Raw genomic sequence first — 21123 nt, 5'->3', positions numbered from 1 at the left:
AGTGCTTTTTCCCCTGCATTTACTACTGCATCAAGGCTTCACTTCCTGGATAACATGGTGATGTCACTTCCTGGATAACATAGTGATGTCACTTCCTGGATAAAATGGTGATGTCACGACCCGACTCCCAGAACTGTGCGGGTTGTGGCTGCTGGAGAGGATGATGGCAGAGGAATGCTCAGTGTCCCACCAGTGCCCTGTTTCCCTCAGTGTCCCCCTGCCATCATCCTCTCCAGCAGCCACAGCTCGCACAGTTCTGGGAGTCGGGTCATGACATCACGATTTTATCCAGGAAATGACATCATCATGTTATCCAGGAAGTGACATCACCATGTTATCCAGGAAGTGACGCCTTGATGCAGTAGTAAGTGCCGGGAAAAAAGCCCTTTATAAGCATTTCCTGTAATAAGTGTATAATGGTGATTTGTATAACTTTTGGGGGCAATACAATAAATGATAAAAATTTTCACTGTACTTTTCCTTTAATGTACCATCAGGTACAATCTCTTTAGGTGTTGCACATGAATAGAACGGTGCGGGCATGGGGAAGCCGGTGCCACTATCCTTTTTTGAACAAAGGTGCCAGTCTATTACCGAGCATCGGTCCAGGCTAAAGCACTGGAGGCAGGCCATCCCTCCCCCGGTGACATGGCTATTAGAATCCATTCTTTCAAATCAATTTGTTTCAGAACGTTATATAGATTTCTAATTTACTTCTATTTCAAAAATTTTAAAATTTCCCCATACTTATCAGCAGAGGTGGTGTATTCTTTCTTTTCAGTCTGACACAGTGCTCTCTGCTGACATCTCTGTCCAAGACAGGAACTGTCCAGAGCAGGAGAGGCTCTCTATGGGGATTTGCTGCTGCTCTGAACAGTTCCTGTCTGGAACAGAGATGACAGCAGAGAGCACTGTGTCAGACTAAAAAGAAAACACCACTTCCTGCAGGACATACAGCAGCTAATAAATACTGGAGGACTCAAGATTTTTAAAAAGAAGTAATTTAAAAATAAACATAACTTTTTAAAACCTGTTGATTTAAAAGATTTTTTTTTTTGCTGGAGTACCACTTTGGGTTCACACTATGTATATTTGAGGCTGTATTTGTGAGGCTGTATAGCAACCAAAACCAGGAGTGGATTGAAAATACAGAAAGGCTCTGTTCACATAATGTTGTAATTGAGTGGATGGCCGTCATTAAATGGCAAATTTTTGCTGTTATTTTAAAACAACGGCTGTTATATTGAAATAATGGCAGTTATTTACCGTTATATGACGGCCATCCACTCAATTTCAACATTGTAAGAACAGAGCCTTTCTGTGTTTTTAATCCACTCCTGGTTTTGGTTGCTATAAGGACCTGACTTGAGGACCAAATACTGCCTGAAATATACGTAGTGTGAACCCAGCCTTATAAGGCTGTAACTGAAGCTGACTATTTTAGATATCTGTAAGTGTCTTTCTAATTTTGTAAATATTATATATAAAAACAGCTATCTAGGCGGACTGGTATGGCGTCCACCTCTGGGACCCCTGCCAGTCCTCAGAATGAAGAGAACACGGATACTTGTGCTTTTGCCCCACTGACCAGGGAACTGCAAAACAGATTCATTAAAGGGAATGTTGCTGTATTTGATTCCCAGCAGCACTGTACAGGAAAAACTGTGGAGGAACGGCATCTCTGGGAATAAGTCCTGATCCCGGTAATGGAACCCTACATTGATTTCTTGCAGTTTAAAAACTCCTTGTAATTTGGCTTGTCATTGAAGGCCTTACAGTGGAACCCCAGCGATTTTCCATATAGAATTCACTGGACAACCATGTAATACAAGAGCACAATGGGCCCCAAGGGGTCAGAGATATTTTTCTAGCTGCTTTCTACACTGGATATAGGGTTCCTATATAGAGAGAGTTGTCCAGCATGTGGCAGCAACTTTGCTTGGTGAGAGAAGACTGCAGGATGTTGTGCTGTACAGGGCTGCCTTTTCTCCTCTCTGTGCTCACTCATCCCCTCGACCCCCCCCCCCTCTCCATACAGCATAAATCCTGCTTTTTCTGAAGTGAGTGGGGGAGGTAGGAAAACAGCTTTTCGTGTACAGAAGGAAACTCTTTTGCTTAATAAAACCTATTCCAGAGTTTCTTAAAGCGACTCTGTACCCACAATCTGACCCCCTCAAACCACTTGTACATTCGGATAGCTGCTTTTCATCCAAGATATGCCCTGGGGTCAGTTCGGCAGGTGATGCAGTTATTGTCCTAAAAAACAACTTTTAAACTGGCAGCCCTGTGTCAAACGGCCGCGGCCTAGATTGTGAATGCATTAGGCTGGCACAACCTCTCTGTCCCTCCTCCCCGCCCTCTTCATCATTTGGAATGCTCCAGACAGATTTTCTCCTATTCCTCAGCTGTGTCAGCACGGCACTGGGCTAGATTGTTAAAGCACCTGTGCCATGTTCAGAAAGGAGAAAATGTTCTAGGGGCATTCCTAATGATGAAGAGGGTGGGGAAGAGGGATGGAGCAAAGTTAGGGCACAGATATTCTAAGCCACGGCCGTTTGTAAAAGTTGTTTTTTAGGACAATTACTGCATCACCTGCCGAACGGACCCCAGGACAGATCTTGGATTAAAAGCAGCTATCTGAAGGTACAAGTGGTTTGGGGGGGTCAGATTGTGGGTACAGAGTCGCTTTAAAATCGCTTGATATTTATTGATTTCTAAAAAAAAAAAAATGCTTTAAGTGTACATTTAACTCAACAACTGATGATAGCAAAGTCTAATGTGAACATGTAAATAAAGGACGAAGAGAAACATTGATTACTCACATGGTGTTGTCTGAGCGGTTTGACAACTTCTCTGATACAGAGTTCCAGGTCAGTCAGATAATCTTTTTCTGTCTGTATAAGCTCAGCAATAATTTTGGCCCTCTTCTCCATCTTCCTTCTTTGAAGATCCTCTGGGTCTTGCATTGGTGAGGTGGGAGCCGATACTGGTATATTAGGTGCCATCTTTTCTGTACACAGTATAGAAAACACAGTCAGCAAATACAACGCTATTAACATATACATTAATCATTGGTATCAATTTATTTGGACCACAGTACTGTCAACTTTCATGGTTCCCAAATAATGACATGTATGATATAGCAATTTCATATCTAATAAGTTTCAATGAAGGGGACTTGAGTGTTAAGAACCCCACGATCCTAACAAAGTTTTTACCGGCCAAATTGGCCAAATTTCCTTTACCATTTCCATCAGTGTCTATGGGGAATATGGAAACTCAGCCAGGGTGACTGTGGCCATTCAGTCTGCTCTTCACCATGAATTTGGAACCACCATCCCTAGGGCCCAATTACACCAACAGATTATCTGACAGATTTTTGCACCCAACGCCAGGAACAGACTGTAAACAGGGAACAGGTCATAAAGGAAAGACTGAGATTTCCCCTCCTCTCAAATCCATTCCTGGCTTTGGCTGTAAAAAATCTGTCAGATAATATGTTGGTGTAATAGGGCCCTTAGAACTGGAGGTTTACCTATTGGAGACAGACATTTTGCTGTAATTCCTGTTAGACATCCTAGTGCATATAGTGACAATCCGACTTTCCTCAGACTGTGAAAGCCGCCTATAGAAAATAATAGAGTGCACATTAGACGGTAAACAGGTTTTTCGGATCCTTCGACTTTCTAATTATACACATGAAAACCCCCATTAAAGAAAATCTGTATCTGAAATAACTGAGGGTGTCCTAATCACACATCTTTTTACAAATTCTTGATAGGCCCTTCGGTTTCCGAGATATGTGAATTTATAGTCTGTCTGACAAGTTAGTTATTAGTAAGATGGGCACGAACTAAATTTTAATAATGGGAGTCTTAAATTAGGCCCTGTCCCCTTTTCCATGGCCGTATTATTCACGGTCATGAGGCGCAGGTTCGGACACCCAGCTTACCAAATATACACTTGCTTCATCGTAAATCATGAAAAATGGGGTGCGGGAGGAGGCCACATCTACCCCCTTGACGCCTCCCCCCCCCCAGCCGCGATGCGCGACTTATAACAATAACTTTACCGCCCGCACAAAAGATCCAATCAGCTACTGAGTATGCGTTTTTTTGCAGTCCGGCAGTAAGCAATGTATCTAACGGACTCTGGTCGATACTTAAATCCATAGACGGTGGTGCTCACTAAATGGTATAGCAGGTCAAACCAAGTAAATGAAGATAAAAGAAAGTACAAGGTCACTCGCCGTTGTAGGAATAGTCTTTATTTCTTTATTAAAATGACACTATCAGTAGAGAGTGTTGGCGTCTATGATGTCCCCTTAGACCCGCAAAGATGTTCATGTTAATGAAAAAATAAAGACTATTCCTACTATGGCGAGCGATCTTGGACTTTCTGTTATCTTCATTTACTTTATTAAAGGGAAGGTATCACCTACATTTTCTTTTACCAATTAGAGTTGGATACTAAAAATTGTTGTTTTATTCTAATCTGTTTCTATTTTCTGACTGTAATTTTATTTTAATTTTACTTTTTGTACATTGGTACGGGAGTTGCCATCCTGCTTGGGCTGTTCCTAACAGCATTTAGCGACATGCTTTACAGCAAGACTCATGGACATAGACGGCAATAGACTGAGTCTGTTCCCTTGAGATAACTGTGAAACATTACTAAGCGCGCTCTGTGACCTGTGAAGAGCTCATTCCACAGGGAGCTGCTATTGTCTCCTCTAACTACCGGTGTCACATGTCGCTGTAATGCTGTTCAGATCACTTTACAGCAGCCTCCTCTTATCACCGCAGACACAACAGGAAGTCTCAGTATAATTTTAACCCCAGTGGTGAGAATGGAAACTGCAAGATCTCAAGATTATTTTCTAATATAGATTGGAAAATTAGAAAAAAAATCATGAAAAATATGTTTAACATAAAAACAATAAGTTATTTTCAGATGACACCTTCCCTTTAACGATAATCAGCCCACGTGAAAGGGCCTAAATAATGTATACCTACCGATAAAGATATTATAATATTGGTATCAAAGTTTGCATTAAGTTTTGTGCAGAGATATGAGATATCAGATTCCACCTTTCATTTTCCAAAGAGTCTGTGAGGAATGAAAAGTGGAATCTGATTGGTTGCTAGGGGCAATGAGACAATGTTAATGCTTCCCATAATTATATATAATAAAGCAAGAAATCTACGCTTCAGCTTAGAAAAGTCTCATGCGGAAATAGCGAGAGGTGTAATGCAGAAAGCTATGTCCTGAGGTGATATGAGCTCATGGTTTCCTACGCTGCATAGGTTTTAAACCCTCCTTTATTTAGTCATCCATCTGCCTAGTCACATCAATATATGTATCTTATGTTACATCTTAAATAAACAGCCCATAGAAATACAAAGGGGAGTGAAAACACATTAAATTATTGGGTCCTGATTTGCCCTTCTGATAAAAAACAAACAAGTGCTTATAGTTTACAGGTTAATGTAGTTGGTGCTATTCAACTTACTGAATGTACCATCAGAACATTCGCTTTAGGTTTTGCACATGGATAGAACTGCCCCGGGGCGGGGAAGCCGTTGCTGTGGTCCTTTTTTTGAACCGCGGCCTGGTTCCCATGTATGGCGCCGTTCTATTCCCAGGCACCTGCTGGGGATAAGCCCTGGAGGCCCGCCGGCCCCAGTGGGAGGAACCCCCCACCCCTCTATGACGCGCCTCTATTACAATCAATGGATCATAGAGGGGCGGGGGTTTTCTTCCACTGGAGGCGGGCCAGCCGGCCTCCAGTGCTTATCCCCCAGCCGGTGCCCGGGAATAGAACAGCACCATACGCTGGAATCGGGCCGCAGTTAAAAAAAAAAAAAAAAATTTTAATAGGGGACAATAATCTTTAGGTCCGGTAAATGACTTATTGGTGAATTATGGTTGTATTACACGGCCCAACATCAGCGGTAAGCAAGCTCCAATCTACTAGATCGGCACTTGGTTACCGAGTCTATTACAGGGCTGTATATAAATTGTTAGAAATATTTGTGCAACTCTTGCTGTGTATATAAGAAATAATAAAGTTATTCTTACCTGCCCACACACCTCTCTGTCCTCCTCCTGCTCACTGCAGCCGCTGACATATCTCTGCATTGACAGGCCACTCAACCAATCAATGACCGAGACAGGACAGAACCACAGCCAGTGATTGGCTGAGCAGCCTGTCACTTCAGAGATGGCCTCATATGCTTCTAGGAGAACACCAGGGAGCATGGACAGGTAAGTATTACTCGGAGAGTATGGAAAGGTAACTATTAATAATTTTTTATATACTGTTACATCGTCCGTTGGTCGCGCACCTCCTATGACATGGACCTGCTGAAAGATGACGATCAACCAATGATCAGATTACTCTGCTGATCGTTGTCTATATTACACAGGGCAATATGTGCCTGGTTGGGCAGATAATTGCCCCGTGTAATAGGGCACTTGCCTCCACAATATGCTATGTTGTTTACTCATAGAAGTGATTTGAAAAAAAATCTCTATACATTTCATTACTTTGTCTTATTGAGTTTGTATGGAAGAATAAAGCCAAGCACTGGACAACCTTATCTTATTTACTTACTAAAATAAAATGTCAGGATCTCATGCATGTTTGTCATTATCAGAGCAACCTAGATAACTGGATTCTGGGGGCCAATAGAAAAATACAAGAAGACTATTATAGGCTAAACAGTCATAGCATTAAAACCACTTACAGATGAAGCAGAGAACAATGATGAACTCATGACAATGGCACCTGTTAAGACTTAGCATATAATAGGCAGCAAATAAACAGCCACTTCTTGAAGCTGGTGTGTCTCGGAAGCAGGAAAATAAGCAAGAGTAATGCTACGTTTACACGGAGCGATAATTCGCCCAATCCATCGTTTAACGATTTTGAAGCAACGATTTGGTTTTTATAACGATCAGCGTTTAGACTAATAAATCGTTAGAAAAATCGTTATTGCGATCGTTAAGATCACTTAAGCCCATCTTTTACATAGGGTAAATCGGTGAAAGACTGTTTACACGAAGCGAACATGTTGAAAGATCAAAAGGAACCATTTCTCGCTCGTCGTTTGATCGTTTGCTGTGTTTACACGAAACAATTTTTGCTCAAATGCGATCGTTTATGCGAATATTAGAACGATAATCGTTCCGTGTAAACGCAGCATAAGGGCCCTATTCCACGTGCCGATTATCATTCAGATTATCGTTAAGTTGTTTGATTATCTAAGCGATAATCGTTCGGTTGAATAGCAGTTAACGATTAACGACCGAACGAGAAATCGCTGATCTCTTAATAAGACCTGGACCTATTTTCTATCTTTGTTTGTTCGTAAATTGTTCGCATTGAATAAGACGTCGTTCTGTCGTTTGCAGTAGTGACGAACGCAATAGCGACAACAAGACGACCGCAAGAACGATCATAAGTAACGATTATCGTTCCATGTAAATGGGTGAACGATTTCAGGTCTTTTGCAACAGCGGTCGTTTGAGATCGTTTATAGTTAACGATTATGCGAACGATAATCGTCCCGTGGAATAGGGCCCTAATGCTGCGTTTACACAGAACGGGGCATGAGGAGCTCCCGAAGATAGGCCATCAATAAATTTTGTCTGGACAACCCCTTTAAGAGAATAGGACTATACCACAAACAACTGTAAGAAATATGTGATGCAAATGTAGTATTAAGAAGCCTCCTAATTAGGTTACATTATTTCTATTGCTGTGGAAGAGAATACATGACTCATGCCGAAAACTAATGACATACATCTTATCAGGACAGAATATATTTCTTACATGCTGAAACAAATGCTCGATGCTTATGTCATTTCCTCTTATTCGAGATTTGTACAAGAAAAAAATTATAATTCACCATGATAAATTCATATGCATCATAATCCTTAAAATAAACGGAATAAACATTCTTTACCTAATAGAGCCAAGTAATAATTACAGAATGATGAGCAATTCACTTATCTGGTTCCATCAGACAACTTTCAACATTTACTGTTGTCCATGTCTCTTATGATTCTTGTTACATTGGGATCTTTGTTAGAATTATTTTATTCTTCTTATTAAATAAATATTATTTATATTATAAATATATCTATAATAAACTATATTCTTTCAGTCATGTATGCTTTGGTTAGAAAAACTTTTTGTTAAGCGGCTTATTTAAAGCGACTCTGTACCCACAATCTGACCCCCCCCCCCCCCCAAACCACTTGTACCTTCGGATAGCTGCTTTTATTCCAAGATCTGTCCTGGGATCCGTTCGGGAGGTGATGCAGTTATTGTCCTAAAAAACAACTTTTAAACTGGCTACCCTGTGCCCAACGCCCGTGGCCTAGACTGTGTATGCATTAGGCTAGCACAACCTCTCTGTCCCTTCTCCCCGCCCTCCTCATCATTAGGAATGCCACTGAACCATTTTCTCCTGTCTGAACATTGCACAGGTGCCTTAACAATCCAGCCCATGTGCCGGACTGACACAGGTGAGGAATAGGAGACAATCTGCCTGGAGCATTCCTAATGATGAGGAGGGCGGGGAGGAGGGACAGAGAGGGTGTGCCAGCCTAATGCATACACAATCTAGGCCACGCCCGTTGGGCACGGCTTGCCATTTTTAAAGTTGTTTTTTAAGACAATAACTGCATCACCTGCCGAACGGACCCCAGGACAGATCTTGGATTAAAAGCAGCTATCCGAAGGTACAAGTGGTTTGGGGGGTGGGGGGTGTCAGATTGTGGGTACAGAGTCACTTTAATCTAATTTACCTTTTTGGCTATGTTCCCACACAGTATTTTTCAACCAAAACCAGGAAAGGATTGGAAACACAGAAAGGCTATGTTTCCACACTGCTAAAATTGAGTGGATGGCCACCTTTAAAAGGCAAAACACGGGCGCAATTTGCAGTTAACTGTCGTCCATCTACTAAATTTTAGCAGTGTGTGAACATAGCCTTCTTGTGTCTTCAATCCACTCCTGGTTTTGGTTGGAAAATAATGAGCAAAATGCTGACCAAAATACTGAGCAAAAATACTGTGTGGGAACATACCCTTAAAACCAGTCAGTTTTTGTCAGTATTTTTTCAACCAAAATCAAGAGTAGAACTGAGAGGGCAAAATTACAATGGAAAGATTTGCACAGCTTCTGTGCTTTCAACCCACTCCTGGTTTTGGTTGAAAAAAGACTTACCAAAATACAGATGGAAATACTATGGGGGGGGCATTTATTTTTTGCGCTCGGCTTAAAAATTACCCCACAGTGCCAATGCTCACGGATTTATGCCAGCAGAGCGCTATTATCACTGCTACTTTTTCAAAATGTTGAAAAACAAGGATCAGCCATCGTGCATGTAGGCTGATCATTGCCTTTTAACTCTAGCTATTACACCAAGCAATTATTGTCCATAAACACGGCCATCGATTGGTATAATAGGGCCTTAAGGCTCTGTTCCCACAATGTAGAAATAAGAGCAAATAACGGCCGTGGTTTGCCCTTTTTTTTTACATTGTGGGAACATAGCCTAAACTATTGTTTACGTAAGGTCTAAACTCTATGGAAGAATCCCCATAAAAATGAAGTTGCTATAGCAATGTATCATATGAAAGCAGCTGAATGGAATACGGCGTCTAGAAATTATTGCCGACAATCTGCAATCACAGAAACACATCTTCCACGTAAGGAAATTGTCAGTTATTGTAGATAGATGGGATATGTAATACATATTTTAACATAATGTCTAGATAGATATCTTCATATATTGTTATGCAAAATCAGGCTCACAGTTGTGTCTCCTAAGCTCTGGTGAATGCTGGGAGGATTATTTTGGCAGACCAGGACCATTCCATTTGCTGGCAGTTTAGCCGACTTCTTTATGCAGCCAAAGTCGAAACAGCAAATTATTAATTTTTTTTTTTCCATGCTTGTTTTGCCTTGTCGGTTTACGTAGTTAAACCAGGAGGAAGGTAAAGTCTATGGACACCTTTAAAATGTTTTTTTTTTCTTCTTCTCTCTGCCCTTCCCCTTCCTTCTCTCTCTGTGTTAGGCCTCATTCACACGTCAGTATTTTTCATCAGTATTTGCTGATCAGCAAATACTGAATATCTTTGCAACCCATTAATTTCTATGGTGCTATTCATACATCCGGTAAATTTGCGGATCCGCAATATGCAACGCAAAAAATAGCACAGGTTGTAATGCGGTCCGCAACTCTGGAAGTTATTTTTAGCGACAGGCACGCTTTAAACGGGTACTCCGGTGAAAATATTTTTCTTTCTGGTTTCAGAAAGTTATATAGATTTTTAATTTAATTTAAAAGGAACCTGTCACCCAGGACACGGGCGCAGAGCCCGCCCGACCCCCCACTGCAGCCCCGGATACTTAACCTTTTCTGTAAGTCCCGCTCCTGGACCCGGTCCCGGGACTGAGATCTCGGCGCCGGAAGCTGAGCGCGCGCTGTATGCTAATCAGCAGAGATGAGTCCGATGCCCGTAGAGAATGAATGGAGCCGTCATTCTCTATGGGCATCGGACTCATCTCTGCAGCGCGCTCCGACGGGGATATCTTCGACCCGGGACCGGGTCCAGCTGCGGGACTTACAGGAAAGGGTAAGTATGCAGGGATGCACCGGGGGGTCGGGCGGGCTCTGTCCCGGATGAAAGGTTCCCTTTAAAAATCTCTAATTTTTCCTTACTTATCTAGTCTTCCAGTACTTATCAGCTGCTGTATGTCTTGCAGAAGTGGTGTATATTTTCCAGTCTGGCACAGTGCTCTCTGCTGACATCTCTGTCTGAGACAAGAAGTTTTCTGTAGGGATTTAATTTCCAAATCTATATGACTTTCTAAAACCAGTTGATTTTAAAGAGTTCCCCTTTAAGCACTCTTCTGCAGCATTGAACAGCATAGTAGGCTAAACTACTCAACACCTCAAATGTACCCAGACATACACCTGTGCTTAAACTGGTTCACGGACATGGCTTGTGTGTAAAATGTTATCTTGTGTTTGATCAGACAAATACATCAAACGTCTAAACAAATGTAGTAACATGAGATTAGCTCCAGCAAAGGACATCTAGATTAGATGGAGGTAAACAGCCCCTGCCTGGCTCGGATGGGTTATTGTCTGGGTCACGCATCTGTTTGCCCTGCGCAGAGCCTGTACTAGATTACTATGTCCTCCCCCTCGCCTAGCCAGTTTGAACACATTTGGATATATAGGTGGGCGGACGGACGGACGGCTTCCCACCAAACTCTGTTTACTGTGTGTTACTGACAGGACGGCTCATATAGCACGATGCAAATATACTCCCTAGGTACACACATTATAAACACAACAGGAACTACTCTGTTATTCCTACGCACTAAGCTCTGCAATAAATAACTATGGGTCCTATTACACCGAGCGATTTTTAACAATTAACGACTAACGATAGACGATCGCAAACAATATTGTTTATCGTAATGGTGCGTTTACACAGAGAGATTTATCTGACAGGTTTTATTTTTAAAGCTAAAGTCAGGAATGGATTTGAAAAGAGGAGAAATCTCAGTCTTTCCTTTATAACCTGTTTGTTTATAGTCCGTTCCTGGCTTTGGCTTCAAAGATCTGTCAGATAAATCTCTCTGTGTAAACACACCATTAGGCTATGTTCAGACGCAATATTAGACCGGCCGGATGATCTTTTTGGCCGCAGGGTTCTGATGTGGGCGCATCCGTGCGCGCCTGCATCTGAACTCCCCACTGCACACTATGGAGTGAGCGGGCGGAGCCACTTGCTCCATAGTGTGCACTGATAGGGTTTTCTACGCCCGCTATTCACTGAATAGCGGCAGCAGAAAACTGACATGTCAGTTGTTTGCAGCGCCACAAGGGATCCCGGCCGGAGCGTCTACTATGTACGCTCATAGACTAAGGGGTAACATATATTTCCCCCTTAAAATATATGTTGTGTGAACATAGCCTTAAACTGAAATCGTTCACCATATTACACAGAACGATGGTCGTTAGTTACGATCGTTATTGCGATCGTTACTATGATCGTTTACTCCTTCTGATCCCAGCAAAACAATGAATAATGTGCAATTACACTGAACGATTAGCGGAACTTGAGCGAACGAATGTGGAATTAAAGCGAACGATTAGCGATAATTTTAGGTTCAGATCTAAATCAACGATCAACGACAGAACGATTATCATTTAAATTTGCACAATATAACGATTTTTCGTACGATAACAGTCGTCCCGTGTAATAGGGCCCTATGTAATAGGAAATGACATCCGTACCGCACAAGCACATAAAAAATCATGATAACATTTGCCATAGCGGTGTCGTCCGGAAGGAACAGTAGTCTGAGATTGTGAAACGATAGATCTCTTCTTCCTCGCCATCATCTATATGTTTACATCCCCCCATCATTGTTCCATCATGAGGACACGGATAAGATACTATTGTCTCTCTTAAGATAAGCAGTGTCAGAGGTATAGGACAACTGAGACTCTTCCCAAGCTCCCCCAAAGCCGCCGGGTAATAAGATACTATAGACAGGTACCTGTGGCCTAGAGGCCCTCTTACATGTTAGGCATGTGTGGTTGTACCCACTAATTTCAGCAAGACTGGTCTGAATGGAGGCCTTCTGACTAAGGGCCCTATTGCAAGAAACGGTTATCGGACGTATTTGGACGATATCTGACGTTATGGATAATTGTCTTGTGTAATAGAAGCCGACATGAATGACCGCCGCTATCTTCTATGGGCTGCCTGGATGATCAAGCGATCACCCGGGCAGCCCCCCCAGCTTTTACCCGCTCGCTGCCGACGCTTGTAATAGCACCAGCTATAGGGGCTTAAGGGACACAGAGCAATAATCGGCTGAATCATCCCGATTCGGACGTTTATCGGTACATGTAAGAGACAAAATTCAGCCGATGAATTAATCAGAGCAAGCAGAGAACAGAAGATTGGGAGCGTGGAGAGGTAATGTATTAACCACTGTTGGGGAAAGGGCTGCACGGACATTGCTAACTATGTCCGTGCAGCCCTTGCTAAATGATTTCCGGGCTGTGTAATAGGCCCAGTAAGGCGCTCATTAACAATACTGATCAGGCCTTCATCCGCTCGTGTAATACTACCCTAACAGCTGATTTTACGGTTCCCATACACTTTGGGGGAGATTTATCAAATGTTGCGTAAAGTAAAACTGGCTCAGTTGCCCTTAGCAACCAATCAGATTCCACTTTTTATTCCTCACAGACTCTTTGGAAAATGAAAGGTGGAATCTGATTGGTTGCTAGGGGCAACTGAGCCAGTTTCACTTTACACCATGTTTGATAAGTCTCCTCCAAGGTGTATGGAAGCCTAAGTTTCCAACAACAGATGATGTTGTTGGAGATAAAAGTCGCGCATGATGGATTTTTACTGCCGACCTCTTCGTTCTCAGGTGGAAAAGCCGGCACCAGAGCTGTGTGGCAATGGCTTTCCCCACCGAATACTGAATCCATAAATGTTTTTATGTTCTGATGGATAAATATAATAAAGCTAACTCCCAATATGTTTCTGGCCAAAGTGGTTTCAGTACCAGGAAGGCAAGTATGTTAGTTCTGCCATAAAAGCCTAAAGGTGCGTTTACACGTAACGCAGCGAACGATCAAACGACGAAAGAGAAATCGTTCATTTTGATCTTTCAACATGTTATCAAATCGTCGTTCGCAAAAAATTCGCAGATCGTTCCGTGTAAACAGTCGTTCGCCGATTTAACCAATATGTGAGATAGGCTTAAGCGATCGCAAAACGAATTTTCCGTACGATATATCGTACCGTATAAACGCTGATCGTTATGAAAAAAAAAATCGTTACTCCGACATCGTTAATCGTACGATCGGGCCAATTATCGTTTCGTGTAAACACACCATAAGAGGGTCCTCAATAATAGCATAGAGCCAGGTAAGGATTTTCTCATGGTTACACCCATATAACAAATAATGCACACTCACTTCTTTCTTTTTAACTGTGCGATACTGTAAACCCATAAATCCTTGTGTAACTAAATACAGATAGAAAAGAAAGGGAAGAAACTTTACCCAACCTGGTTCCCTTTCAGGATCTTTTAGGAATAATAACTAGGATAGGGCAGAGCTATTTTTACATTTTTATTTGAAATAGGATAAGACCCTACAACATTCTATTAAACAGACAAAAACACATTTGACTTCAAGTTTCTTTACTAGATTTTTGCCTATAACTAAATGTACACAGGGATTCAGGGTCATAAGCAACCCGGATTGTACAGATCAGAAAACAATTGTGTTGAGAAAACATTCCCGCTGCAAACGTGAGGCCAAACATGTTAAAGTGGATCTGTCACAGGGTTGAAGGTGGTTAAACTAAGTTGTATAGGGCTTCTCAGACTGATTTCATGCATACCTTGCTTTTTTACAGATAGAGACCTTAAAGGGGTACTCCGGCGCTGATAAAAAAAAACCAATCATTGATAAACATAGTTTTCCCACTTACTATCCCTCCTGAGTCTGTCTCTGTTTGAATTTCCCGCTGTTTGTAGGTCCCTGAAGCTCCAGTTGGTGTCTTCATTTTTTCTTCACTTCCTGGTTTGGGCTTTCCCATGATGCACTTTGTCTCCTGTGATGTCTGACTGTAAAACTGGTAGATGGCTTACAGCTTGCTCATACAATCAGAGCTGAGCAACCTGAGTCATCTGCAAAGGGAGGCTGGCTTAACAGGGCTTAGACCCGCCTCCCTCTTGATGATGTCATTGTCACAAAATGGCTGCCACAGAGCAGCTTGGGGTCAACAGTCATTAGAATGAGTTTACTTCACTTCCTGGTGGGGGGTTGAGGGGGAAAATATAGGGAAGGGGGGCAGATAGGTGATTGATAGCATTAAAGCTATGTTCACACAACGTCACAGAATGGCCGGTGTCTTACGTTGTGTGAACATAGCCTATGGGCTTATGCCCACGTCCTATATTTTTCAGATGACTACAGTGCCGTGGAGATTCAAACAGTTTCCCTGCTTCCAGCATAATATTGGTACATGATGCCGGGTGGGGGAAAGGCTCCACTACAGGGCTTCCCCGTCCATAGCCTCCGTATAATACGGGACGTGGGAATAAGCCCTGAATCTTCAAGTATAGTAGCACAGATCATGTGTATCAGCTGGGAAGAGTGTAGAGTTTGTTTTTGAAACCACATGGAAACCAAATCCCCAATTCCCAAGCTAATTTGTAGGAAGCTTCGCAAAATCAATTAATTTCTAAGCGCCTTGGCCACACAAGACCTAAGCAAGGAGCATTATCATAGAACGCAGAGCTCATAAACTCTGGTATAGAAACAGAATTCATGGACAATGATATAGGCAGGAAGAGGAAACAAGGTGATGATTCGAAATAATGTACAGAGTATACATCAACAAGGGCACATATAACCCTTATCCTTGCTGGATCTGCTATATTTGTATGCTATACACAGTTTAGAGTTAAAGGGCAACTCCAGCAAAAATGTTTTTCCATCAGATCAACTGGTGTCAGAAAGTGCCAGAGATTTTAAGTCTTCCAGTACTTATCTGCTGCTGTGTGTCCTGCGTATCTATATGTATATCTATGTCTGTGACATACAACAGCTGACAAGTACTGGAATACTTGAGATTTTTTAATAAAAGTAAACTAAAAACCTATGGTGCCTTCTGACACCAGTTGATTTTAAAGAAAATTTTTTTGCTGGAGTTGCCCTTTAAAGCAGGGTAGAGTAGCCTATGGCCCTCCAGCTGTTGCAAAACTACCATTCCCATCATGCCTAGGCCACCAAACCTTCACTTAGTTTTGCAACTTTTTTCTGTCTTAAATGGATATTCTGGTATTAGAAAAGAGTACCTAAATAAAACTATCACCCCAAGCAACTGCTCAAAGGGGTACTTTGTATTAGCCGCTGTATGACCTGCAGGAAGTGGTGTATTCATTCCAGTCTGATACAGTGCTCTCTGCTGCCACCTCTGTCCATGTCAGGAACTGTGCAGAACAGCAGCAAATCCCATAGCAAACCTCTACAGCTCTCCCATATAGAAAGAATACATTCCTGCAGGACATACAGCAGCTGATAAGTACTTGAAGACTGGAGATTTTTTAATAGAAGTAAATTACAAACCTCTGGCACTTTCTGGCACCAGTTGATTTGAAAGAAAAAAAAATTGGGTGGATAACCCCTTCAAATGCTAATGTGCAATTAGAAGCCCCCTTCTGAAAGTGTTTAAAAAAAAAGTGAAAATGGTAAACTGTAGCACTGCTCCTGCCACCATTACCTAAGGTACAGGCAGCAGCACTGCCGAAAGAGCATCCCTCAAGTCCCTGAGGGCAAAACTCCATTGTGCAGCTGAATCTACAAATAAACATTGCAAAACATTAACTTTCAAGGTGACTTAACATAACGTAACTGAACTGTAGGTACAAATACATATAACCAATGGGGAAATTTCAGTAAATTCCATCATAAATACAAATAACCGATTGGACAACATGTAATTATTTTTTTTATTTTCAGAGAGACACGGAGATGTTGTCCAGTTACAGTACAGCTGCAGGGGCTATAAGGGCTGGTTGCGGGAGCTGATATTTAAAGTCAATGACAGACACCTGCAATAACGCTGATTTCCGCCATTAATTTCTTAAACGCCAAGATCTACAGCAAATATGGTGTTTTTTTGATAGAAATCAATAGTACAGGCGATTTTAAGAAACTTTGTAATTGGGCTTATTAGCCGAAAAATGCATTTTTATCATGAAAAAGCAGTTTGAAGCTCTCCCCCCTGTCTTCATGGTTTTCTATGGAGAGGGGAGGGGTGGGAGGGAGATGAGGCACCAACACAGGAAAACAAAGAGTTAATTTACAGCTACATCACCAGGCTATCTCCTCTGAGGTCAGCACTGACCTCTCTGACTTCTGAATAGTAGCTTTCCCACAGTTCCCGCTGTGTAATCCTTTGTTCTCTGCTCTCTGCTGGCGACTAATCTCCCTCCTCCCCCCTCCCCTCTCCATAGATTACACAGGGCTCTGATGTAAACCAGTCGAGATTTCCTGATAATGAGCAGTGAATGAGAGAGGGGGGGGGGGGATGGGGGGCTGGGGAAAGTCTTTTTGAGTGCAGATAATGGCATATTTACCTAATAAACCCAATTACAAATTCTCTTAAAATCGCCTGGACTATTGATTTCTGCAACAAAAATGAAATGACAGTGACACTTTAAAAAGCAATTAACTGTACAAGTAACCACAATTTAACCCGGAGCTATATGTGCAGGATGCATCCAACTAAGAGGAGGTTGTTTAATCTACCTGCAAGGGGAGAAGCAAGTAAAAATACAGAATACATAATAACCGTCACTAATTACCATCTGTTTGCACATGCCGTCATACGCATTACATACACCTTAATAATTGCAAAATACAGTACTTGTAACTATGTTAAAGGTGACTAATCAAATTACAGAATGCTTGAAATCATACATTGATGACCGAAATCTGATCCATCGAAAACCTTAGCTAAGTGTTTGGAGGAGGTTTTATACAGTACTTCCATTGTTGGCTTGTTGAACTAGTTCCCTGAGTCAAAAGCACTCTCTTGTCACCATGTGTTATGTCATCTCCTTGGATCTGTTACTAAGGAAGACAGAGTCTTGACTCGAGCTATGCACACAGCGGCGGTGGCGGCACACACCGGGAACTGATGTCTTACTGAGCAACAGGTTTATTGCACTCCTGGAGCCTGGAGCAATGAATCTCAAACACTGTGTGAATGGTTCCCAGACACTCATCACAATCAAAAACCAACCTATGTAATAATCATCCCCTATGACATCAGCATATCTCTCCTACAGTTGTATTCATGATTTAGTACTTTTCATTAAATTATGCCTTACCAGAAAGATCCACCTTAAATGTTTGCCCAAATTTTTTTTTCATATAAAGTAATTTCATTTTTGTATATTTTTTTTTTTAAAAAGGGGACGTTTTAATGTTTTTGCACTCACAGAAATGTCAAAATTTATCTCTCGGGGTCTCAGCCCCAATTTTTAGATTTGTCAGGGAGAAGCATGCTGCAGTGCACTTGGGACTTCCCTTTAAATCAGAGCAACGGTTTAAAGGAGTAGTGAGCTACCAATTATCAATTATAGGGAACTACAGTGTAAGGCTATGTTCACACTACGTATATTTTTGTAAAACTGCCGAGTGCAACAACAGCCGTGATTATTAGGAAAATATACGTTACATTGCCGTCTATGGAATCCCGGCCGCAGTGTATACACATAGTATACACTCCGGCTGGGATCCCTAGCGGTGCTGCGAGAAACTGACATGTCAGTTTTCTGCAAGAAAACCCTGTCAGTGCACACTATCAGCGCACACTATGGAGCGAGCGGCTCCGGCCGCACGCTCCATTGTGTGCAGAGGGGAGTTTTGATGCGGTGCTAAAGATCATCTGCCGGCGCTATTACACGTGCCGACAGTGAGCAACGAGGAGCGGGTCTGCTGCCGCCACTCCTATTACAGGGAGCAACGGCAGCAGATCGTTTCCAGGCTGATCGTTGGCGTCTTAGTCTGTTGAAAGACAAAGATTAGTCGACAAAAAACGAATATCGGGCGTAATGGCGATACTGCTGGCGTATAGATTTGCCCCTTTTCTGTGGCGTACATAGTTACATAGTTAACACGGTTGAAAAAAGACACATGTCCATCAAGTCCATGTCCGTTTTAATAAATGCTTCCCATTGGCTATGGGAGTGCTAAGCATAGCCAATTATAGTGCCTGACACTTATCCCCTGTCCTGTGGATAGAGGATAAAAGGGAGATTTCTCAAACATGGTGTAAAGTGAAACTGGCTCAGTTGCCCCTAGCAACCAATCAGATTCCACCTTTCATTTTCCAAGGAGTCTGTGAGGAATGAAAGGTGGAATCTGATTGGTTGCTAGGGGCAACTGAGCCAGTTTCACTTTACACCATGTTTGATAAATCTCTCCCTAAGTGTCTATAGTGGTAAAAACTCTAACTGTTAAGATTTTCACTGCCAATTGTGCAGAGACAATGGGGGAGATTTATCAAACATGGTGTAAAGTGAAACTGGCTCAGTTGCCCCTAGCAACCAATCAGATTCCACCTTTCGTTTTCCAAAGAGTCTGTGAGGAATGAAAGGTGGAATCGGATTGGTTGCTAGGGGCAACTGAACACCATGTTTGATAAATCTCCCCCAATGTTAGCAGTGTGTGCACCTGTATATTTGCACTAACTTATGTATTGTTGATGAATACAGTAAACACCTATTGTAAGGATACTGAATCCCATGCCGAGTAATCTAATGGCCGGGCCCCACAATGATCACCATATTGTTCATAAGGCCATTGAAATATACTGCTATCGGCCACACATCCCTTGTTTAGACAGGGAGATGTGCGGCCAATAGCAAGAAACTTTGCCACCGCACAGAAGATGCAATCAACTAATGATCAGGCTTTTTCCCACTCCTCGGCTGATCGCTGCCACTTTTACATGGGTCGATCATTGGCCAAAGGAGCATTTCTAGTAACGCTTTTTGCCGATAATCGACCTGTGTAAAAAGGGACTAAGGGTGAAGAATGTATATGGTTGCCAACTGATCTCAGTGGGCGCTGTGTAATCCTACCAAACATAGTTGCTGCAGGGGACGTGTATAACCGCCGGCTACCTAAGTTTTTTAATAACAAGTAAACAGCAGGGGTTCTGCAGACAGACCCCCGGAGATCAGCTCATGAGACAACCCCTTTAACCAGCACTTTTCCCATAAAGTAAGTCATTATACCTATGGAATGCTTTACTGTACATTAAAACTGATCACATTCACAACTAATGTGGTATATAAGGACATCCTAATGCAATGGGTAAGTATTTCATTGCACAAAGAAGACACTGCTGCAAACATGTAAGGGTGAACGTGAATGGGAACAGTCTAAAGCAGGGATGGGGAACCTTGGGCCCTCCAGCTGTTGCAAAACTACAACTCCCAACATGCCTGGACAGCCTTCGGCTGTCCAGGCATGATGGGAATTGTAGTTTTGCAACAGCTGAAGAGCCCAAGGTTCCCCATCCCTGGTCTAAACCCGTAAACATAACTGGAAGAAACCTGTAACTAATAGGACTTGTTTACGCCATCAATACTGCATTACGTGGCTGTAAGCAGTAATTATATCAAACAATATAAAGGTAGGCAAACAGCAAAGTGGGAAAAAAAAACAAGAAACCGAGAAAGGACATGCCAGAAAGCCAACACAATGGAGCAAGAGACAAAAGTTTAGATACCCCTGCTGTGTGCATACCAAGAAGTGACAGACACATCCATCCCCTCTGCAGTCATGAACATTGCAGATAAGGCAGTGCAGCAAGTTCATTAAATCTGTAGGGGCCCTATTACATGGGAAAATTATTGTGCGGAATCTCGTTATATCGTTCAAATTCAAATGATAATCGTTCTGTGTAATTGCGGGCAACGATCAAAAAATCGTTTGTGAGTCGTTGATCGTCCATTTAGATTTGACCCTAAAATAATTGTTAATTGTTTGCTAATCATTCAGTGTAAGGCTAGGTTCACACTACGTATATGTCCGGCCGCATATTTTTCGCGGCCGGACATATACGTATGAAACTCCGGCCGGGACTTTACGCAAGTTAATACGTACGGACCGCGAACTTACGCCCGTAGCGTACTTACGCTTCCCGAGCGCTCCTCGTAGCGATTTAACAGCGGTCTTTTACTTGGAAATCTTCGCCTAGCCCCGGACACCCCACAGAACCTTTTGGATCGAAACAAAAAACTGGCAAAATGAAGAAATCACCACTCCGTACGGGACCACATGTTACGCTACGGGCGTAAGTTACGGCATTTCCGTCCGGAAACAATGGTCTGGTTCATTTTTTACGGCGCGGCGTACGATACGGGCGTAAGTTCGTACGTAGTGTGAACTGTGCGGCCGTAGATCGTATACTTTACATTGTACGCAAACTACGTAAGTTTCCGGCCGCTTATTCACGGAACGCGCTACGGCC

At 42.4% G+C, this 21123-nt stretch overlaps 1 protein-coding gene across 2 annotated transcripts in view; it reads right to left on the bottom strand.

Moving 5' to 3' along the window:
* ARHGEF38 (Rho guanine nucleotide exchange factor 38) overlaps positions 1–21123 on the bottom strand; it is an 87021-nt gene that overhangs the window by 39248 nt on the left and 26650 nt on the right. Inside the window, exons 2-3 of one of the 2 annotated variants that reach the window (XM_069978410.1) lie at positions 6617–6680; positions 2823–3010 (exon numbers count right to left, since the gene is read on the bottom strand). In XM_069978410.1, coding sequence (XP_069834511.1) covers positions 2823–3010; positions 6617–6653 — 225 coding nt within the window. In that variant the 5' untranslated portion in view covers positions 6654–6680. The remainder of the gene's footprint in view (positions 1–2822; positions 3011–6616; positions 6681–21123) is intronic. The other variant, XM_069978409.1, reaches the window with a different exon arrangement.

This window comes from Dendropsophus ebraccatus, chromosome 7 (genome assembly GCF_027789765.1).
Source record: "Dendropsophus ebraccatus isolate aDenEbr1 chromosome 7, aDenEbr1.pat, whole genome shotgun sequence".
Lineage (NCBI taxonomy): Eukaryota > Metazoa > Chordata > Amphibia > Anura > Hylidae > Dendropsophus > Dendropsophus ebraccatus.
This window is presented reverse-complemented; position numbering and strand designations above follow the sequence as displayed.